Here is a 24,454-nt window from a genome sequence, read left to right as displayed (position 1 = left end):
CAACAGCAACCCACGCAGGAAGTAAAATACTTTAGTGCAGACCAGCAAGGTCTGAGGGACTCACCACGTGGTGAGGAGTCAGGGCGCGTCTGGAGCTATCAGGGAAGCCAAAGGAAAATTAGAGTTGCCTTCACAGGGCCCCACCAGTCGAAGGACCAGGGATCGCGAAGGAGCCACGAGTGGAAATGCAAGAGGCGGGCTCACGGAACACTCGTGGAGTGTAGGCTCACCATCTTCGATGCAGATGGTGCTCTGGGCCCAAAGCACAACTATGATGCCAGGGATCTTCTAAATGGTTACCGGGCAGACCGGTGTCTACATGTCCCTCCCTCTAAAAGGGTGGCATTCTACCCATGCTGCCAGTACTGGTGGGGGGGTGGGGGAGGGGAGTAGGATTCCAAAGTGTTTGACACCAGCCAGTCCAAAGTTAGCATTTACCGCATGGTTATAATGCACTTAAGAGTATATGGTCTGGCTGCATCACAGAACAGCCCCAGAGAATAGATTCCGAAGGCTGCAGAGGGGTCCTGCTCATGCATGGACACCTTCTCACTCGAAACTTAGCACCCTGCCTTCAGGATTGTTAAGGCCTGCCATAGAGGTGACTGATAGGTTTCTATGTACAGTGATTTAAGGTAGATATAGGTAACCTATATATTAAGGGGTGCATGCACCACCTTACCCAGGCTGCAGTAGCAGTACTGTGGTGTCATTTTGGAAGGTTTCTCAGGGGTGGCATGATACATGCTGCAGCCCCTGGTAGACCTCTGGTGTACCTATGCCCTTAGTACCTAGTGTATCATATGCTAGGTACTCGCAAGGGTACCCCAGTAACAAAACTGGAGTGTACCTATAGTACATGCAATTAATTTAGAGAGGAAGCTGCTGGGCCGGGGGCCTGGATAGCAGGGCCCCTGCCAGACTAAAGTCGAAAAACAGTGAAACACCAGCAAAAAGTGGGGGTAACCATAGTAAGCAGATCCTACTCTCCTTCAGTGTCTGGTTGTGTTTTCACATTTGTCCGCACCTAAACACACAGCATGTAATGGCCGGACTGCATGGGTTTGGTGAGGGGTCCGTTCGGGTGGCACAATTTGTGCTGCAGCCCTTGGGAGTCCCTCTGTAGTGCCCTTGGATAAGAAGGAAAGGCTATATAATGACAGTGAATCCGGTAAAACAAGTTCTGTGGCTTTGTTTAGGATTAATGAATGTGGATATTGTGGTAAATAAATAAATAATACCTCTCTTTTTGAATGCATGAATGAATAACAGATAGCTCAATAAATAAGAGTCAAGATTCGAGGTAGTAGGAGTTTTGCAGGTTTAATACAGCATAAAGACAGGGACAGGACAACCTGCACAGGAATAGGATGGCAAGCCCTGGCAGCGCTGCCGGGGTCAGGATCGGAATCGGCGGAAGGAAGGAAGGATAACTTTTTAATAACAGTACATGAGCATATATACATAACGCAAACACATAGCATTACATCGCAATAGGCGTGACGCGTAGCAGTCGCGAAAGATAAGGGTGAAAAGAGGTGTAACAGGGCGTACACATAGACATGTGATGCAAACGTAACAGAATATGTCATGAATGGGGTGGAAACCATGGAGGGGGCTACCTAAGGAGCCGGGACCTCTAACCTGATGGTGCGCGCAAACTGGCAATGACGTGTTACTAGGAGAAGCTGGGGGCTATGAACTCTGTGCTAGGAGCAGAGACTGAAGTCTGGAGAGTCAGGGCGACATGTACCTAAGCAGTATCTAGTATCTGATGTTTAGGGAACATGTTGATATAAACTAGAAGTCAGGAGGGGGAAAGCTAACAGACTCTAAGACTGGAGCATGCATTATTCTACATGTAGTGCGTGATGAAGAATATTAAATGACCATTAAATGCAGTATTTCTCTTACATGGAGACGTAAAAGCTAGACTATGACGGTAACTATTGATGCGATTCAGTAGCTTAGGAATGCAGAGAAGGAGGGCTGTACTGATAACTCGAATCATAACATACTCTTGGCAGACTCAGAGGCAGAGCCAGGCTGAACCGGGCACTGCGAGGCAGGAAGTAAGTGAAGGGTCGAGGATACAGGCGGGGGCTGTATCGCTCCTCAGCGAGGCTTCAGGGGACAGGAGCTGAATCTGGTGTCCAGGCCCTTTTGAGGCCTAGAAACGGAGATTTTACAATGGAATAACGTGCACACTGAGAAACGTGGCAACGTAGCTTTACATAGGCCTGATATTCGTAGTATTCACGAGAACTGGAAACTGACATACTAAAAGTGGACACAACTATAATTGCGTCTTTAATCGAACATGGGGAATAACATATGCATATTAATCATGCACAGATAACATATGATGGATGACACGTAGGGACACAGAACATAGCAAAATTTACTTTTCCACATTCCCTCCTTGTCACTACGTTTCCATCAGGAAACATCAATATTCATGATACCATCTATCATTTCATACAGTATCATTTGCTCGTCTCGAATTTTCTTGGAACGGGTTTTAGAACGGGGCTTGGGACTAGGAATACAAGAGGTAGCACAAATGCCGCAAATCGCAGGGCCACATTGTATACAGAGGCAGCAGCGAAATATGATCGCTACTGCAATACCTAGAAAGGACAAGACTTTCCATCCCCAGGCGGAAATTATATTCCAGAACCAACCGGACCATGTCCAGGTGCCTGGATTTTGGTGTAACAGATGGGCAATTTTATGAAGTCTGGTTATAGCTGAATAAACAGACGGCGCGTTATTTGGAATGAAAATGCAGCAACTAGATCCGATGACTCTACAGGCCCCGCCCCTATCGGCCAATATGACGTCAAGGACGAGACGATTCTGGAGCACGACAATTCTCATAAAGGATTGTTCTTCGGTTAAATTACTTAGAGCAGAAGTAGTCTCAATTACTACTGCTTCAAGGGTTCTGGTTAACCTACGTATCAGTTTGCTATTCACAACTGTACCTAAATAAGGGAAGACACCTTTATTGATATCTATATATTGTTCTAGAGCAGTTTCAGTATAATCGACAATCGGGAGGTTTCTCTTGTGTCTTGTATGTACTAGGTGGGAATTCCTATGGTAGTCGGGTGGGGCTAGAAAAACAGGTGGCAGTAGGAAGGCAATGTAACAGGTTCCCTCCCAATCGAGGGGCAGACGAACATATGCGGTCTGACCACAAATAAAATATGAATGACGTGAAGCTTTGAAAATAGATTTCCCACTGTCACTATACTTGACAATAGTAGTACAATCACTATGTCCTACGTGTGTAGAACCATTATTTCGGACACATAATTCGCCTTTGACTGGTAGTACTGAAATTGCAGGTAAGTCTGGAGTAGTATCAGACTGAACATTCAGAACCATGAAATTCGAAGAATAATTACCTAAATTATACACTTCATTTTCTAGATCTAACCCGGTTCTGTGGGGGAGACCTTGCTTGTCTGGAAAACATGTACTGTTAAGAAAAGACATATCTGTTGAGGATGACGTTAACGTGGACCATGCTCCACACGAACCATTATGTGAAAAAGGATAAGGAAAGAGTGGCAGAACTCCCTTCGGTGTCTGAAAAGGGGGGAGTCGACCACACACCCAACAATTAGTGGCATTGCTGGTCTGGTGTGAATAATGTAACATGCGGATGAAAGAATTATTTCGCATAGCGAGGCGGTAAGAGAGTTCATGAGGAGGCAGATCACTAAACGTGTGCTCCACCGTAACATTAGCAGACTTATTTACATGAGAAACTGGAAAATACAGGTAAAATGCATAACTGGTGCAGGAAATCATAATGCTGAGAAATAATATGAAACATAGAAAAACGATACATCGGATTGAGTTTTGACTAACTCTCTCACTATGGGGGTCTATTTTATACATGTCAGAAACAGTCTAACCGTTTCACCTAGGGGAGGACTTAGACAATCAAACTGGCTGACTTATTTTACTAGACCGGAGTTTCAACTTATACTCCTGCTGCGGAGTTTTCTCTAACGGGGAGGGTGCAGTATCATTGTTCTTTGCGGGACAGTCCTTAAGAATAGTACTTTGGTAATCCTTCGAATCCTGGGAAATGTTCTTTGAGACCGGTTTCAGTCCATAAAACTTCTTTATATGTGAAAGATGCACCCAGCCTTTGCGTCCCTCCAACTTCACGGCTGTACGTGTGGCGAGGAGGACCTGTCGGGGCTCCTTCCAGCGAGGCTCCAGCGGACTTGAGCGGTCAAAATTTCGCACCAGGACCATGGATCCTGGAACGATTTCATGCGGTGCCACCTCGGTATTGTCTGGAAATGCGGCGGCAACCTGTGAACGACAAGAGTTGAGGGCAGACATCAAGGAAGCTAGGTAATCTGTCAGCATATTACTTGAAACATCGGTAATACTTCGGGGTCTGGGTGTACCCCACATGTTAGGGGGGCGGCCGAAAACGACCTCATATGGGGACAGACCTGATCTGGAATGTGCGACCATGCGCATATAGAACAAAGCGACTGGCAGAGCTACTAGCCAGTCCACACCTTTCTCTTTACATACTTTGGCGATGCGGATTTTCAGAGTCTGGTTATGTCTCTCTACGAGACCTGCTGCTTCAGGATGGCGTACACAATGGAACTTCCACTGGTACCCTAACAAAAGGGAAACATGCTTCATTAACTCTGAGGAGAATGGCTGGCCGTTATCAGAATATACGACCCTAGGGAGTCCATAACGGGGGAAGAACTCACGAACCAACTGCTTGGCAGTGGTCGCGGCTGTGTAATCTGGGACTGGATATGCTTCTGTCCACCTGGACAAAGCGCATACAACTACAAGGACGTACTTGAAACCTCGACATCGTTCCATCTGAATATAATCCATCTGGAGGACTTCAAAAGGGTGGTCAGGAGGTTGGAATCCACCTTGTTCCACCGGGACACTTTTACCTGGATTAAACTGACAACATATCATACAGGTACGGACTTTCTGCTTGGCTGCAGCTCGTAGATGCTTGTTGAACCAAATGTTCTGGATACTGTCTAACATAGCTTTTTCTCCTAAATGTGCTGGACTATGTGCGGTATTGATAATGACTTGAACCATAGAGTCGGGGAGAAACCAAGTGGCTTTTCCTTTCGTTAACCATCCTTGATCTGTCTGGACCCCTCCTTGTTCGGACCATTTCTTGATTTCTTCGGGAGTAGCATGTAACTGGATATCTATGACATCTTGAGTAGGGTCCTTAACTGTCATACATGTAGTCGGATCTGGAGTGTGTGTCATGTTAACTGGAATGTCTGGAGTCTGTGCTGTAAGCTTGGCTGTGCGATCTGCTAGATCGTTACCCTGGGAAATAATGTCAGTAACTTTCGTGTGTGCCTTGCATTTCATGATAGCAATGGATGTCGGTAAATGTATGGCATCTAACAGAGCTTGAATAAGGAGACCATGCTGAATCTTGGTTCCATGAGAAGTCATGAAACCTCTCTCCTGCCAGAGCACTCCAAAGTCGTGTACGACTCCAAATGCGTAGCGTGAATCTGTGTAAACATTAACTTTCCTGTTCTTAGCGTGTATGCAGGCTTGTGTCAGAGCAACTAGCTCTGCTGCTTGAGCGGACAGGGTGTCAATACGGTGTGTCTTAATAACTTCGGTGTCGGTAGTCACTGCATACGCGGCGACTAGTTCTCCTGTACTTGTTCTCATACATGAACCATCCACATAAAGTGTCAGGTCGGGATCTGGTAACGGAATATCTGTCAGATCTTGTCTTGGCTTTGTCGTAATATTAACTACTTCCACACAGTCGTGTGTGTCCGGACTTAAAGTAACTGATGGTAACAGTGTAGCAGGGTTCAGGATGTTGCAGCGTCTGATTTCTATGTGTGGCTGGAACAGTGTCAATTCATAACCTGTTAAACGTGCAATTGTCAAGTGCTGAGTTTGTGTTCGGTTTAAAAGAACTTCCACGGAGTGTGGAACTTGTACTGTCAGGGAGTGTCCTAATACTATGGAATCACTTTGTCTGATAGCTAGTGCTGTGGCTGCAACTGACTTGAGGCACGCAGGGAGAGCCTGGGCTACAGGATCTAATGTGCTCGAAAAATAAGCACAAGGCTTGTATTGTCCTGCTTGATCTTGTGTGAGAACAGATAATGCTGTACCTTCACGTTCTGTGACAAAGTGTAAAAGGCTTACTGTAGCTTGGTGTGGCTAGAACTGGAGCTTGACATAGGGCTTTCTTTAACTCATTGAAGCTGAGTGTATGTTCAGATGTCCAAGGGAGGACAGTCGATACGGCTGCCTCCTGTGTCGTTAACTGTATCAGTGGCTTGGCTAGAAATGCATACTGAGGAATCCATTGTCGGCAGTAAGAAGTGAGGCCGATAAAAGCACGTACCTCCTTCTGGGTCTTGGGCTGAGGAAGACTCGCTATTAACTGGATACGGTCTGGTGTCAACTGCCTACCCCTCTTGGACAGTAAGTGTCCTAAGTATACCACTTGCTGGACACAGAATTGAAGCTTCGAAGGGGACACCTTGTGCCCCATCTCGGCTAGGAAATACAGAACTGTGAGGGATGCTCGCTCGCAAGCACGTTCAGAACGGGCTGTGACCAGTAGATCATCGACATACTGGAGCAGGGCAGTGTCAGTTGGCATGTGAATGTTGTCTAGTTGTCTCTTAAGTGCTTGACTGTAAATACTAGGACTTTCTGTGAAACCTTGAGGAGCTCGTGTGAACATATAGCTCCTTCCATTTAAACAAAATCCGAAAAGGAACTGGCTGTCTGGATGAATGGGGACACTAAAAAATGCATTCTTGAGGTCTATGACTGTAAAAAATGAGGCTTCTGAATCAATGGCTGTCAATAGGGAAGAGATATCTGGGACAACTGGGTACTGGGGAATAATACATTTATTAAGCTCTCGTAGGTCAATCACTAATCGATATACTGGGGGTGCATTTGGATCAGTACGTTTCATGACTGGAATGATCGGAGAATTGCATACATTGGAGTCAGTTTCTACAACCACTCCTTGAGCGATGAGCTCGTCAATAATTTTGGATAAGGCTGCTACAGCCTCCAGTGGCAATCTATACTGTCTGATTCGTGGTAACACTACACCTGGCTTGAGAGTCACACGATGGGGTGTGATTTGCATATAACCAACATCAGTTGGACCTTGCGCCCATAGATGCTGCGGAACATTGGACAATCTGGGATCAAAATCTCGTAATACATAGTGACCCTTGAAGTCACGCAGGAACAATCGTATTCCCTCTGGGGAACAGCATATAACTGCACCTAACTCTTTCAGTGTTTTAATACCTAATAGATTCTCTGGACATGACTTAGTAAGTAACAGATCAGTAGTACGGGACAATGGACCTACTTCTAGAGTAACTGGCTTTGATATTTCATTTACAATGGGTTTTCCTGAAAATCCAAGGGAAACATTTCTTGAGCCTGAGAGCGGAGCCCCTGGAACTTCGGCGTGGCTAATTGTGGTCCTACTTGCCCCTGTATCAATCAAAAACTTTCTGTCTTTCCCTAATACTTGACTGTGAACATAGGGACCTTCTTGATCTACAGGTATCTCGATGAGAGGCAAGCCTACCTCCCTCTCTAGGCTGTTTCATGAATATGGCTGATACTCTGGATACTCAGACTGTGCATACTGGTACATCTGCTGTGTAACGTGCTGTGTTGCAGCGATGGGCTGCGGTGCTGTAACGGTCTGTGGTGCATTCTGTGGCTGAGGAGTCTGTGAAACTTGTTCTTGTCTAGGCGGACGTGGTCTTTCTTTAGTCTTACCAGTAGCTATGTTGTGTTTCAGAACTGCACACTCGTTTATAAAATGACCTGGCTGTTTACAATAATTGCAGTTCCCTTTAATGGGAGCTGCAGGATGACTGGCTTGATTCGGACCCCTCTTCTGACTGTCTTGAGGAACAGATTGTGCAACTAGTACTTTCATTTTCGTGTCTTTCATACGCTTTCTCTCGTGTTCTTGCTCTTCTCTGATTCTATTCTGGTGATATTGGAGCATCTGTAACATCTGGGACGGGGTATTAGCTTGCCAGGTACTTTCGACTTTCAAAACTCGATTCTTAATTTGTGGACTTGAATTCTCGACTAATTTAGTAACAAAAAGGTGAGGGTATGACTCACTACTTGTCTTGAGGCCACTGTTGATGCTAAAACATTTCTCAAATCTAGAATAAAAATCACTAATGTCTTCGTCTTGTTTCTGTTTACAGGCTGAGATTGCATCCCAGTCTTCCTTTTTCGTTGTTAACAATCTGGGCAAAACTTGAATCAATAATTCAGGTAATTCTTTACATTTCGCTCCAAGACCGGTACCTGGTACTCGTGCCTTATCTTCAGCTTCTAGAACTGCCCAATCGATCTTTTTCTCTCCCACCTCCCATTCTTTTTCCTTGAGCTTTTCATACACCCCTGCGGGCAGCAGAACCTTTAACATTTTAATTATATCTGGATACGTGTATTCCCCCATACGGAGCATGTCTTTTAATTCTCGATGGAACCCTGCTGGATCTTTATCATGACAGGGGATTAATTTTTTCATCTCTAAGAGTTCCATCTTTGTGATCGGGGTGTAAACAAACACTCGTTCTAGTTCGCCACCCGTTCCTCTAACTGGGTGGACTTCTCGTAACGGATTCTGTCTCTCCATGTAAAATGGTTTACTTTCTGGGGGTGAGACATGAACAAAATGCGGGTTCAAAAACGTTCTATATTTGTGACGCTGTTCTAGAATGACACTAATTAAATCGGTACCTAAACCTTTCCATCTATACTGGAGTAACTCGTTCAGGATATCATGTAACGGGCCTGGATCAGAGTGCTGACCCTCATACAATGTAATGAGGTGCTGAATCATATACATACCCGCCAGTCGTTGCTCGGCTGGGGGCATTTTCAGAAACATTTGTGCCACTATTTCGTCTGGAAAAGTGGTAGAATCAGTAGTCCATCGGACTGTTGATCGGGCTAGTTCTTGTTCATGCATAGTACTTAACTTACTGTAACCGATTCGTGATTTCAGAATGTGATCGGTAGCTTGAAATACTTGTTCTAGAGAACCTTGTTCTGGTGCTGGATGATGGAAAGTTGACTTGTGTTCTAGGCGTAAATGGCGATCTGGAAATCTAGATTTTCCTACATACGCTATTCTGGCGGGATTCTCGTCGTCTACCTCTTCAGTATCAGAGTTACTTTCTTTCTCGCTTACTTGTGCTGCTTTACGCTGTTCGTGTAACTTTATTATTTCTTTACGGATTTTCTTGTACATACTCTCCATAGCACTGATGGTCCTGTGCTTACCCTCGGCTATATTATCACTCCACTTTGTCAGGGTTCTCATTTCGGCTTGATCTTTGGACGGGTAATCTTGTTCTCTTATTAAACAATTAATCAAAAACTTTAGTATCATGAGCTGGATCTCGGCTTTCCTTTGAGACATGACTTCGCCAATGCTTTCTGGATCATCCCCTGTACGGATGAAACGATATATTCTGTCTAGATCTTCTTTCATATTCGGTAGGGTGACTAGATACTCGGCCACCTTTCTTACACGTAATGAATATAAAACCATATTATCCTCGCCTGGGACTGGATCATAGCCGCATTCATTAAGGGCTTTTCTTATTTCTGCTACAGACTGATGTCTGGGCGTACGCTGTGACGCTTGTGCATGTAATTCGGCTGACGTTAAACGCTTATGTGGCGGCGGGGTCTGAGGAGGACCTCCTCCTGCGGCCCCTAAACTAGAATCGTCGACTGATCCTCTTCGTACTAGTGTGGCAGGAAATTGAAATGCGGGCTGAACTGGTATGGCGGGCTGGACCGGGGGGACCGTAACAGGTACTGCAAGGGGTACCCCGGTGTCTGGAGAAACGGGGAGTGCCTGATTTACAGGGACTGGCGGAGCGCGAACAGGATTTGCATATTCTGGGACTGTGTCGTCCAAATAGGACGAAATGAAAATATCAGCTGCGGTCTGTTTGTGACGTAGCTTGGTCGGAACTAATGGTGGCGGAAAGTTACTGGATGCCTCCGGGGTCGCTTTTGGCAGGCCCTCGGCAAGAAGAGGATACATACCCTTAATAAGAGCATGCCTCTGTCTGTCTGACTGTTCGGTTTTAACTCGTTCACCAATCTCGATTAATTCCCTTTCTTGGGCTCGTTCCAAGGATTCTCTACTTAATTCTGACTTTCTGATTTCTTTTTCGGTTCTTTTATGAGATTCTTTGCGCCATAACTCGATGGCATCTTTCTGTGACTGTCTGGCTTTCTTTTTCCATAATGCTTCTTCTACTCTCATGATGCACTCGGCATCCCATGTGCCTGACACAGGCCATCTATACTTTTCCTCTAACTGTTTGGTATACTCGACCCATAAATCTAGATACAATATGGCGCTTATGCCATGCTTCTGATACATAAAATGACCTGGACTGTCCCTAGGCGGGACAGGAACTGCTGCTTCTAGCAGACCTTTTCTAGTTCTCAACTGACGCAGTTTTGAAAAGAGCGGCATGACTGAACTATAATCTGGACACAATACGATACACAATAAACACGATAACTACTTCACACTCATTCCACGACATCAAGATACATGAAGAACATTCAGAATAACAGTTCGAACAGAATACTACCTGGAATACGGAAAACAGAATACATGAATTTTCTCGAACAGAACTGACTAGAACAGAAACTAGATGCACTGCTGAAACAGTACGAAACTTACCGGTCTCATACAGAGACACGTCAGGACCCGTATCCACCGGAGTGGACACTTCGTTTGTGGGCTTGTGTACCACCAACCCACGGACCAGAGTCAATTAAATTGACCCTGTCTAGATACTACCCCAGTAATGGTACTCACCGGGCAGCAAGAACGGAAGGCCTCAGACTGGACGGGACTGCTTGGACGTCGGACGGACGAACTTCGGACTTCTGTTACGGGTGGGCCTCCGGATACCTCGGACCTTGGACTCTCGGCTTGGGCTCTGGTCGGGACTCGCCGCGTTCCTCCACCGTCTCGTCTGGATGCTGGACCGCCTCCTCCGTCTCCTCCGTGGGCCTGAGGGATACTTGAAGCAGAAATATCTGCCGGTGCGCAGAAGAGTTCCGTCACGACTGCAGAGGGTCAGGGGGTCGGCGTGGCTTCACCGACGCGTGGGGAAAGGGCAAGTCCCTATTCGGGCGCCATTATGTGGTAAATAAATAATACCTCTCTTTTTGAATGCATGAATGAATAACAGATAGCTCAATAAATAAGAGTCAAGATTCGAGGTAGTAGGAGTTTTGCAGGTTTAATACAGCATAAAGACAGGGACAGGACAACCTGCACAGGAATAGGATGGCAAGCCCTGGCAGCGCTGCCGGGGTCAGGATCGGAATCGGCGGAAGGAAGGAAGGATAACTTTTTAATAACAGTACATGAGCATATATACATAACGCAAACACATAGCATTACATCGCAATAGGCGTGGCAGTGGGTGGAGCAATAGGCGTGACGCGTAGCAGTCGCGAAAGATAAGGGTGAAAAGAGGTGTAACAGGGCGTACACATAGACATGTGATGCAAACGTAACAGAATATGTCATGAATGGGGTGGAAACCATGCAGGGGGCTACCTAAGGAGCCGGGACCTCTAACCTGATGGTGCGCGCAAACTGGCAATGACGTGTTACTAGGAGAAGCTGGGGGCTATGAACTCTGTGCTAGGAGCAGAGACTGAAGTCTGGAGAGTCAGGGCGACATGTACCTAAGCAGTATCTGATGTTTAGGGAACATGTTGATATAAACTAGAAGTCAGGAGGGGAAAAGCTAACAGACTCTAAGACTGGAGCATGCATTATTCTACATGTAGTGCGTGATGAAGAATATTAAATGACCATTAAATGCAGTATTTCTCTTACATGGAGACGTAAAAGCTAGACTATGACGGTAACTATTGATGCGATTCAGTAGCTTAGGAATGCAGAGAAGGAGGGCTGTACTGATAACTCGAATCATAACATACTCTTGGCAGACTCAGAGGCAGAGCCAGGCTGAACCGGGCACTGCGAGGCAGGAAGTAAGTGAAGGGTCGAGGATACAGGCGGGGGCTGTATCGCTCCTCAGCGAGGCTTCAGGGGACAGGAGCTGAATCTGGTGTCCAGGCCCTTTTGAGGCCTAGAAACGGAGATTTTACAATGGAATAACGTGCACACTGAGAAACGTGGCAACGTAGCTTTACATAGGCCTGATATTCGTAGTATTCACGAGAACTGGAAACTGACATACTAAAAGTGGACACAACTATAATTGCGTCTTTAATCGAACATGGGGAATAACATATGCATATTAATCATGCACAGATAACATATGATGGATGACACGTAGGGACACAGAACATAGCAAAATTTACTTTTCCACAATATGCTAAAGGAAAGCAATGAATTCGATAAATCATTTGGGTGATGCCCTAACCACCTTTAAACTAGTTTCTAAAAATCAAAGATGTGCACGGTTACATATCTTAAAATTGTGCTGAGATTTTGATAACCCATGCATAGTCTGAGTAAGTTTTGAATGTGTATGCGTGTGTATTTTTTTTGGGGGGGAGATTCTCATAGCAAATGCTGGTGACGGTTTAACTTTCTGTACAGGAGAAACAAGTGTTCTGTGTGTTAAGTATATTTCTGTTTGTGTTGCAGTATTGCGGTGCACAATAAAAACAAGCATTGGCAATGCTATCGGTCTCGCATTTGAGTTGGAGCCTTTGGCATTGTAGCTGGCAATTTTTTCGACACATGTAGTATGGAGTGTATGCATGCGGTGTGTAGTTGAATTATGTGAATTGGATTGGTTAGTTGTGTAATTGTATGGAGTGGATTTGTTCTGTGGAACTGGGTAGTAATTATGTGATTAAGTTGGCTGTATTTATGTGGAGTGTCATTGTTTATGAAGTGTAATTCTATGGAATGCTATTTTGTGTTGTAGAGTGGTATGTAGTGGAGTTGGTGTGCGGTTGAATTTTGTGGCACTGTGTGGAATTGTGTGGATTGGATGTATGTGGCGTGGTTTTTAATTGTGTTATATTGTGGTTTGGTGTTTAATTATATGGTGTGGATTGGAAATATGTGGAATTAAATTGTGTGGCGGGTAATTGACTGACTAGCTTTGCCTTTTTGATGACCAACAACAAAAAGGTACTTGCTATGTTCCAGATCTGTTAGTGTAAACGTTTTTTTTAAAAAGTTAGAGCTATCTGCATCGTAAATTATATTTTACTATGTTATGGAGTGAATGTATGTGCTGTGTAGAGGAATTATGTGGGTTGCAGTTGTTTGGTGTGGCATTGTCTGGCGTTTAATTGTGGAGTGGGTTTGTATAGTGGAACTATGTGGCATGGTGTGTAGTTCTATTGTGTGTGTATAGTACTTATGTGTATTTTAGTGGTCTGGAATTATATGGAGTGTAATTGTTATATTTTGTGAAGTGATATGTAGTGGAGTTTAATTGTCGTGCTGCTGAATTTTACAGTATGAGTTGTTGTAAATTGGGTATGTGGTGTGTATTCGCGCAGTGCAATGTGGCTTGGTGTGGAATTTCTGTGGTGTGGAATTTCTTTGTGGAGTTGAATAATGTGGCATGAAATAGTGTGGTGAGTAGAATTATGTGCCATGGTATGGAGTGTTTATTTTCATTATGTGGTATAGAGTGGATTTATGTGGGGTGTATTGGTGTGGTATTGAATAGTGTATGTTGCGGCGATTTATGTGGTGTTGAGTGGCATTATTTGGATTGTAATGTTGCGTGGATTGTAATGTGTGGATTGCAGTTGCGTGGTTGTCACCAGAAGTGGCGTGTTGCACTCCTCTCTACCTCCGTCCAGGTCTATAGCGATGACCAAAGAACACTGCTCAGTTGACACTCAATCATGAGTTGGCAACCTCACTTAATATGGCTTAGGCGTCATGTTAATGAGGTATAGAACACTTCTCAGTGGAGTGGGTGGGAGTAGGACGCATAAGTAGTGTAACAGAGAAGGGATGGATCGATGCTGCCGGGTACAGGTCTGCGTATTTGGTAAGAGGAGATGGGTCGAAATAGCTATACTTTAAAAAATCCTTGAAGCTAGTCGGGAGCATTAAGGAAACAATTGTCTTGAAAGGCAATATGAGATTCTGAGTTGCTTTAAAGAATTGTACCTCAACTGCAGAAGGATAAATACCAGAACTGTGAAAATGTGTTCAAACCGTATTAGCCGTAACAAAGCAGTGTAATTGGTACCCAGTTTACAGAAACCTAGCAATGGAGTGTTGAGATGTGAGGACCATCTGGCTGGATTGGGATCGTGTGGGAGGGAGGGGGGGGAGAGGCTATTGGAGACAGAGCGAGTGGGCAGCTGTATTATAAACACCGGACATGCATGCACCTAGACTTCAGACAAATCTGTTTGTGAAATGTATTAATATGACCGGGCGTTCTTTGCTCTGCATACCAAACGTAGCTACTCTATATCGGAATACAATGCAAAACCGGCGTAGTTCAGTAATGTTTGCAGCTCACTTGTGCTTCAAAGGAGTGGAGGTTAATGGAAAAGACGAGTCAGAACGGCTTCCTGTGAGGCCACAGCGTGCACCCAACCAGGCTCCCATGTACTTACCAGCCTGTCTCGTGTATGTGGAACAGCTTACTACAGCCGAGCATTTATTTAATTTGTCCACTGTAGTGTCAGTCGATGGGCACCCGCACCCCTTTGCTACATGCTAATGCTAGTGTTCATCGAAGAAAAGCAACTTTGAATAAATTAGGCACCTTCGGAAAACAGCCGATCTCTAAGAACATGCTTTATAAGACCTTTAACTAAAACGGTGCTCAGAGCCTAGGAGCCAGTAAAAACACAAGTGTTTGAGGACTGCTCTTACCGGCTGAACTGAACAAAGCAAACTCAAAGTTTGCAAATGTCGTGGACTGTATTGACACACGAGCTGAGGCAAACAAAAACAAATACCGTGCATAAAGGAACCTAAATGAAAAAAAACGTGAGGCCACATGTAACTGGGACAGTCTTCTGGGAGGGTCCGAAACGCCAAAAGGAGTGACTAGTTACGCATACTTACCAAACAAAAGCAGACATTTGTGAAACACACACACACACCCACAGTCTAGATCAGTGGTCTTCAAACTTTTTAATGCCACCCCCCCCCCCCCGGGGGAGAAAAAATGATCAGGCCCACCACACAGAATTTTTCGAAATATTTTATTACATTGATAATGTTTAAGTAGGTCTATGCATATTTAAATATTGCAGTTATGTTTTGTTACCGTTTTATAAATGCAATCAAATACATGATTGCCAAATATACTATTCTGGCCAGGCAGGCCTTACTACCATGCACAAGTATCCGCAGTGTGACTATTAGAAGTGGGGGTAAGGGTTTGAATATTTGGAGTCCCTTCCATTTTGACACCCCCTCCCAGCTAAAATATAAATGACAAAACATTTTGGTGATGGGCCATCACAAAGCGGCTTTGTGTCGCTCATTTTTGTCAGCTTAAAACAAAGCACTGTTAGCAACACAATGCTTCTTTTGGGCAGAGCCTGGTGTGAAACCCCCAAGGATTCTCTTATTTCAGTATTTGTTTGCAGCATGTGTCCACTTTTGTCACTCCCCTTTTGTAGGCTGGTTTGGAATCAATACAGTCCTAGGTTTCAGACCTCTTTGACTAGCGGTGGTGGTAATCTTGTTGCTTTAATCCAGAAAACCCTTAATGCAGGAGGCATCCAGATAAGCAAATAGCTCAGTTTTAAATTTGAGCTTAAGGATATTCAATAATAAAAGTACTTTCATGAGGAGTTAATTTGGTCAAGTTAACAGAACATTGCAATGACTTGGCATAAACACATGGCACCTAAACTCCTCCATATAAGATGTAAAGAAATGTTGCTTTTTAGCAGGACGTTGAAACCGTTTTTGACAGTCATCGTAGCAAATTCCTTCCTGTGTCTGTAAAAACCTAACAACCCTGGTGTGGTCTCTGACCAACTGTAGGCAGCCAGCCACCACCAGGCATGTTTCTGGACCCTGGGTAGAGAGCCCCGGCTTTCTAGGACCAGAAACCATGCACATCCTGGGCATAGGTGTCTCACCACCTTCTCCTGGATGTGCCAGTGCTCGAAGCTTCAAAGGCATGCTGCCTTTGTAATTCCCCCCTAACCTGTGCTAGGAGCAGATTGCCGCCCACGGTTTGCACCCTTACTTTGGGCAGTAAAACCAGAGGGAAAACTTAGAATAGGTGCCTGCCATCTCCACCCCTAAGGTGGGGAAGGTGAGGCTCATCTTTCAGTCCCTGCCATCTTGAAAATGGGGGACCCCTCCAATCAGGGATAGTTCTATGCATCCTTACACTGCAAAGTGGCATAATAGAGGGTGTAGTCACCCCAGGTATGGTGCCCTTTGGCCCTACCTGCTACTCTCCTATAATGCTCCTAAATCTGGTATTTTGGTGGCCCTCCCTGTGGAAAAGTCCGCCCATAACGCTCCTGATGCCCAGGCTGCTGGCGCAAGACGCCTCTTAGTTCCCATCTTGAATGATTACAAAATAAAGAGACGGGCACTGGAAGCAGGAAGACCAGGAAAGAGTTTTATTTCTCATGAGGAGAGCCAGTCATTTGGGACACTCGCATAGTGTCTTCGGGAGGTGCTCTAACAAGTTTCTCTGAGGCTTCGTCTTTTATACACAGGTTTATGGCACACAGGCATCCTTTATTACAATCATGACATTGTGAAGTATGAAGATATTCCAACACGTGGCTACAGTAGGGGCCCTTATCCTTCATACAATAGGAGGGGGCTGTCACGCAGCTGAGTGTTCTGCTGATTCCATTGGAATGTGTGTGCCTGATCGAATCTCAGTGGGTGGGGTGGTCATGATCAATAGTGGCTCCTTTCAAGAGAGGCGAGTGCATACAGTAGTGGGCAATAAACTGTATCCTCGGGCTAAGGGATGACCAGCGGTCCGTGCAGACATTCAGGATTAGAGGTCGGGGTCATCAAAGGAGGGGTATTCATGGAAGGAAAGGAGGTGTTGGTCAGGCGCGGGGTGTGATTCTCAGAGACAGTCATGCGGGAGGGGAGGGCTCATGACTTGTGCATGTGAGAGCGGGGGCGGTCAGGGTGCATGGGGAAAGCTTGCAGGGTCAGGGAAGGGGCTGATGATCGATCGCAAACAGAGAGACCATGGTACCTAAAATGACTGCTGTATATATGTGTGTATGGGTCTATGCTGGCGGGATAACACAGTCAGTGTTTTGCAATGTCCATTCTGCTTACGACAAGAGGTACAGTGAACACAAATGAACGCCGCTTATGTGTATATACATTGCCAATTTCAACATCCCAGGCCTAGAAACAAGATCTGTGCTGTCCTAAGAAGCAAGAACGATACAGAAAAGGGGGTGGTGATGAACAGAGTGTCTGAATTAAGCAGACCACTCTTACCCAGTCCAAAGATCAGGGCTTGATCCATCACCGTTATTTATCTCACTGCCCCATCCCAGCTCAGAACCTGGCTATATGCAAATTAGTCTGTCCCTGGCCCAGTACATCATGGGAACAGGGCAGACCAAACTACCAAGCCAATTCTTCACCAGAAAGGAGACAAGCTACCGGGGACCGGTTTCTGGCATTTCAGCCTCTTCGGCCCGGCTTGCTTGAATCCTGATGGAGCAGTGAGAAAGGGACTCATGTCTGAGTATACCCTGCCACACCTATAGTGGCCAAAAACGATAGAAGCAAGAAGACATCCCTGCAGAGAAGACCGAAGACGAGTACTCCCTTGGCCCCAGCCCTACCTACCAGCCTTTCACCAGCTTCCACGAACTTGCGACCTGTCTTGCAGTCAGCGACCTCTGAAACCCCTGGGAGGACTGATTCCTTTGGAAAAGACTCCAATCTCCCATGGACAGCAAACCTTTGCAGAAGAAACTGACACTAAAGGCTCCGGATACAGCTGGAATCGCAATGCCTGCCCATTCTGCACCAGACTCTCACGGCCTGTGTCTAAATGGCTTAAGTGTGCAGGGAAGTCTCCCCAGCGATCCAGAGCTTGTGTCCAGCATTGGTTGGCCTTTCCTGATCTCCACAGGGGTGCCTGCAGTCGAATCCAGTGGCTCACCATGACCTGCTTCAGTAGGAAGATTCTCAAGGCACCCCTGCACCCAAAACCCCAGGGCCTTGGTGAGCTGAACCGATGGTACCCCTATGGCCCCTTGCACCTCTACTTACCTCAGCTGTCATTGGTTTCCCTCCTGCAACCTCTGGTGCAACGCCTGTAGCCTGTTTTCCAAAAGAAGAATAACCATTGAAAAGCATTGACATGCCTGCCATTCTGGTGCTAACTCCCAAAGCTTGTCCCCCTGCAAACTATTTACCTACCTGCAACATATGTGGCTTTAGGCACCCGCAGCCTCCATTGAAAAACATTGATCTCTGCACCCAGCTGCCCCTGTGCTGCAGTTTTGATAAACACTGACCCTTGCCCCGTGCTGACTGTTGGTTCTGAAGACTGGAATAGTAAGTGCATTACTTACCTGTTTAACCACGATATTGTTATCCCTATAAGATCACATTAAACTCTGCTGAAAAGTTTCTAAGTGAATTTTTCAAAATAAAAAATGTTTTTTTAACAACGTACTTAACTTATTAATAAGATCTTGGTCTCAAAATATAAACCAGGCTTATTTTTCAAAAATTGGTCTGTATCAACTTCTTGTGTCGTGTCCATTGTTGATCAGTGTTGTGCAATAAATGCCTTACAATCCTGTGTTGAGCCTAAGGCTGCGCGCCCACAACACCACCAATTTTCGCACTTTGGGTTTTACACTGAGCCCTGTACACTTTTGGGGAACCCCTGGGTTCTGTGCACTGTATAACCACCTAGTGGGAGACCATGTGCTTTATTTTTGCTTGCTGAGTGCATACTGTTCTTTTACAGGTATTTTAACATTTTGTGTTGTCCTGCAGAAAAGAAATCAATTCCTTCTCTTCCACACACCCTATACTCTGCACTATTCACATACATCTCTTTATAAATTCCTCTCACTTTGCAGTCTGAGAAAGAAAAATAAACCCTTGTTAAAAGAATAAGAGGCAATTTTCAGGAAACCTATCCTGACATTTGACTTCTGTAGTTTAATTTGACAAGAAACTCACAATTTAAAGGCATCTTTATTTATTCCTCAGACTTTCCACAACCCACCAGCAATCAGCTTGTCTCCCCCAGTTTGGAAAACGCTACTGTAGATCCCCTTGGACCACTACAGCTTAATATTTTAAGGAAATGGTGGGATAACAGTAGACTTTTACCTCCGAGCTAGAAATGCTTGGAGTCCTCTTTCTATAATAGATTTTTGGTCCACTTAGTTTTTGCCAGTGCCACAACTTCTTTTCTTTGAAACTCCGTTGTCAGTCCACTTTTCCCGTCTTGCCTTCCCATCGCATCTTCCCATCTTATGTTCTTGCTTCACTTCCAATCAGCAGTATGGTGCACTCATTCTGGTGCGTTCAGTGCTCTATTTAAAAGTGGGGATCAATGCCATAAACAACACTGCAGCTTTCAGAGTGCTACCAGGTGAACTGACTGTTTTTGCTGGATGCCCAATCTAATCCCTCTGCTTTATTGGTTTCAGGTTGAATCATGGCTGACATGATGGGTGCTGCCCAAATGCTAGAAGTTTTTGAACGCAAATACGAAGAGTTTTCTCTGAATATAGAAAACAAGCATATGGTATGGCTGAGAGAGATCGAGGAAGAAGCTCGTCGAATGTTCAGCAGGTGAGTCCCTCAAATTTTCCTCTTTAGCTCTCGATATTCTGGTATTCCTATATAGCATATTGGTTTTGGGTGGGTGATAATCCCCCTTACCCCTGTTGATGGATCTTCAACTTTAACTTGTTAAAGAAGTGAACTATTGCTGCTGCATTTTTTCACTGGCCTCCTTTTTGAGATGACCCTTTGCTTTTTTTTCTCTCTACACAGTGACTTCAATGCTGAACCAGAGCTGATGCCAAAAACTCCTTCTCAGAAGAGAAGGCGGAAGAAAGCAAGGCCGTCCGGGATTCCAGAAGAGGACTCCACTAGGCGGAGGTTAGATGAGTTTTTCTCTACCTTGCTGGGACTGGTTGGTGGGGAATGGTGTTGGTCTTCAGCTTGAAATGAGTAGCTGATCCTTCCTCCAGTATCTACCAGCAATGCACAATGTATCGCTAACCTACAGTGGATTTGCCCTTTCCTGCATGTTGCCTGCACCATGGCCACCTGAAAACTATGCATGGTTGTTGAAGTTATAAGTGTTATTAAGAGTTCTTGTTCCTCATTTGCAGATTTTTATTTTTTTTTATGAGGGGGGGTGATTAAGAAAGTGGCTCTATATATACTGGAGCAGAATATGGTACAGTGTGTATAGAGTCCACACACCCCAGAGGTATAACAGATGTTAAAGCCAGGTGTGACCTTACTCCCCAAAGTTGTAGCTTGGTCGAGCAGTAAGGCAGTACCAGCGGACAGGGTAACACATTTTTTGTACACACTCAGTCAGCAAAAGGTTTCACACACTCAGACTGAACTCCAGGCCAATTGTTTTTATTTCAAAGATATAGTTGTTTTATTTATAGAACCAACAGGCATCAAAATGTTCTCAATTTGAGAGGTCTCAGGTGAGTACTTTGCAGAAAGACAAACTTGGTAAACACAATAGGTACAGGGGTTGCCGTAGGCAACACAATTCTACACACAATTTAGCATTGAGCACAATGGGTTTTCCTGTATAAACACAATTGATTACGTTGTAGATTACTTTGGTAATTCCAGGACTGGCTCTTCGATTCAGTCCGGGGGTCTAAGCTGGAAAGAGTTGAGCAAAAACGTTTTAGGTATTGCAGTGATTTTTCAGGAATCAAAAGGTATTTTAAAAGTTCACACTTTGAAACTTTTCAACAGAAATCTGGCAATGTTATCCAATGGGTGAAAATTCAGTTTGCAGGTAAAGTACGATCTCGTTACTTTTGTAACCCAGTACTGGGCTCCTGGGGCCAGCACCGGGGTCTCAACTTAAAACAGGTAAGTAATTACGTTTCGGTGTTTCGTATGATTTTTAAAGAATATTTCTTGTTTTCAAATGTAGACACTTAGAAGAAATTTCATAGAAAATTAGATAATGGATTCCTAAGGAGAAAATACAAGTTATTAGTAAACCCGCTAGGGATTACTTTTACGGTTCAGCACTGGGCTACAAGGTACAGTACTGGCTCCTCTCCTGATCACAGGTGAGTATTTTGGAATTCGGATGATTTTATATGAATATTTCAAGTTTTCAAAAGTAGACCCTTAGAAGATTTTTCAAGTCAAACCAGTCTGTTATTCAATGGCAGGTAAGTGAGTTACCGGTTTCCTGGTGAGTACTCGAATGGTGAAGTTGTGGTTCTGGGCATAGAGTCAGGGGTCCTCCAGGGTCAGGTAGGTACAGTTGGTTCACCCTCAGCAGCACAGGGGCGGCCGAGTGCAGAGGTAGTTGGGCCCAATGTTATCCAATGGGGGACGGGGGGCCTCCGGTTGGTGGCTGCTGGCTAGCAGGCCACGCGGCTGTGGGAGCTGGGCTCCTGGTCACTTGCTCAGGGCAAAGGGGGAATGAGGATAGGACAAAGTTGGCAGAGCCAACGGTACTCTAGACGCACTGTCTGCCACATCAAGTGCACACTTGATTGAGGCATTGAAAATTAGCTTGCCTTCTTGTATAAGGTAGTTTGCCTGCTTATTATACTGGTCAGGTAGATGTTCTAATAGTTTCTCTAACTAATCATAATGAGCCCTGTCATATGAAAGGAGGCTTATGTGTTAGCTATACGCCATGTTCGTAGCTTGCGCAGCTATTCTTTTACCTGCGGCATCTATGACTTTAGATTCTTTGTCAGAAGGGGGTGCTTCACCTGACGTTTGTGAGTTTGCCCTTTTCCTAGCATTTGATACAACTAGTGAATCTAATGGTAGTTGTCCTTTAATGTAGGCTGGATCAGCAGGTGCAGACCTATATTTTTTTCTCAATTCTAGGGTTTAGGATCCTAGTACGTACAGGGTCTTTAAATACCGCTGGAGCATGTTTGATAACCCCTTTAATCATAGGAAGAATTTGAACAGACCTTTGCGATTGTTCAAATGTGTCTAATAGAAAATCCTCCTCTGCCTCATCAGAGTGCATAGTGACCCCATGGTTAATGGCAGCTCTGTTCAATAGGTGCCTAAAACCAATGTTATCTTCTGGGGGAGAAGGTTTTGATGGGTATGATTGTGGGTCAGGAATATCAGGTACATTCCGTGTGTTTGGGTACTCCCAATCTGGATCATCTAAAGGGGGTATGGGAAAGGCTCGTCTGGTTCTATCCCTTTCCCTAGGCTATACTCCTCTTCGTTTTGAGTTGAGTGTGAAGCCGGAGTAGGAGAATGTGTAGGAGAAATCTGTGGTGAAATGTTAAGAGGAACAGGGGATGAAGGAGAAGAAAGTATAGGAGAAGGGTGCATAGGAGATGTGGCAGAGGCCTTCTTCTTGGCAGGTACTACAGGTGCGGGTGTTGTATCTGCCTTCCTCTTCTTGTGTGGTATTGTGGATACAGCACCTGTGTTTGGGTCAATGTAGATCTTCTTTTGCAGAGGATCTGGTTGGAAAAGTTCTTCTCCTTGTGGAACCTTTGTCAGTGCCGATTTCCCCCCCCCCCCCCCCCTCTTCTGGTTCCGGACGAGGTTGCTGCTTGTCTTTAGCCTTAGGAGGTGTTACATTGTCCTTTGGCATCGTTTTCGGCAACGAAGGTGGTGTTTTCGGTGTCATAGGCTGTTTCGAGGCTTGGGCGCATCGGAATCAGGCCATGTCGGTTTCGGTACCTAAGACATATGTCTTCGGAGTGGAAGCTGGTCTCGTCGGCTTCGAGGCGCCGGACGCTGGCTTCGCACCTTTTGTCTTTTGATGTCGACTGTCTTTGGAGCCGAGACTACTTTTGGTTTCGGTGCCGAGGGAGCTGGTGGGATCGGCACGTGCAGCTTGCTCGGTAAAGAGCTAACGGAAGGCTTAACTGCTTTCTGCAGGGCTTTTGAAGTGGTTTTTCGGTCGCGACTGGGCCCCGGACGCAGAGTGTTGACCTTTGCCTTCGATCCGGGTGCTGAATGTGGTGCAGGAGCAGTAGTACTCACCCGCTGACCCGATGGTATGGAGTCATCGGAGTCGTCTGCCTCTGATATGATTTGGAGATCATAGGAATCTTCTTCGGGAACGACTGGAACCTCCTTGTCGAAGATGTCTACCGGTTCGGGAGCTGATCTGTGCATGTCGCGTCGACGGGCCCTACGATCTCGGATGGTTTTCTTGGATCGAAAGGATGCGCAGGCTATACAGCTGGATTCCTCGTGTTCTGGCGATAAGCACAGGTTGCAGACCTCGTGGTGTTCACGGTGTGGAAACTTTGCTCCACACTCGGGCATTTCTTAAATGGCGTCCTTTCCATGAGGTGTAGGCCTCACGGCGTGGATAGGCCCAACGGCCCGCGTCAACGACTGGAATCGAGCTGATGGAGTCGAAACGATGTCAGTCGATATCGAAGTTAGTTAAGTAAAGTTTTGATGATTTTTTTTTTTTTGCGCTTCAAAATACTTGAAAAGTAGATTTCGATTTCGGAGCGGAAAAAGTTAATCCGAACCCAGTGGCGTAAAAAAACAATCGAAGGTTAGTCGATGCTCATGCGCACTATCGTCCAAGGGAGGCGTCCCTTATCTCGTGACTACAAAAGATTTCTTCCCAGACGACAACAACGTGCTATCATCCGAGCCCAACACCAGGTGGCGATCTAATGCAAAAGTGTAGTATCTGCAGCTCATCTGCCTCGAACATATTGATAGGAGAGGACTAGCCGGACCATTCAAAGACTTCCAAGAATGGTAGTAGTAAATCCAACAATATTATATTGTTGAATTTCTCCTAAAGTGTACACTCAAGAAGTTATGAGACTTCCTTGTTTGTAAGTCCAAATTCAGCCTTTCAGTGGTCTGCCCTGATTGGTCAGTTATGTGGATTAGCCAGGCTGCTGGGAGGACAGTGTGCTGGTCTATAGGAATGCCAGGCCAGGAGGTTGCGTCGTAAACTATGCTCTTCAAAGGCAGAGGGGTGGCCTGGGTTTCAGTTTCACTCTGACACTCTTGACCCATGTCTAAGCTTAAGGAAGGTATGTGACGATGGTAGGGGGGGATTCCATGGAAATAAGCCATCCCAGGGGGTGTGTTTAGCCAGCTCTTACCTCCTTGCTGGAAAATCAGCCATTATAGATTTGGAAGAATGATGCCACACTCTACCGGATGTGGTCATAACTGAGGAGT

General features: G+C 45.3%; 1 protein-coding gene across 3 annotated transcripts in view; it reads left to right on the top strand.

Moving 5' to 3' along the window:
* Positions 1 to 24,454, top strand: part of INCENP (inner centromere protein) — a 289,237-nt gene that overhangs the window by 27,485 nt on the left and 237,298 nt on the right. For all 3 annotated transcript variants that reach the window (XM_078681293.1, XM_078681291.1, XM_078681294.1), the window contains exons 2-3: positions 19,732 to 19,876; positions 20,081 to 20,188. In XM_078681293.1, coding sequence (XP_078537419.1) covers positions 19,740 to 19,876; positions 20,081 to 20,188 — 245 coding nt within the window. In that variant the 5' untranslated portion in view covers positions 19,732 to 19,739. The remainder of the gene's footprint in view (positions 1 to 19,731; positions 19,877 to 20,080; positions 20,189 to 24,454) is intronic.

This window comes from Lissotriton helveticus, chromosome 3_1 (assembly GCF_964261635.1).
Source record: "Lissotriton helveticus chromosome 3_1, aLisHel1.1, whole genome shotgun sequence".
Lineage (NCBI taxonomy): Eukaryota > Metazoa > Chordata > Amphibia > Caudata > Salamandridae > Lissotriton > Lissotriton helveticus.
Note: the sequence above shows the minus strand (reverse complement) of the source record. Positions and strands in the feature narration are given on the sequence as shown.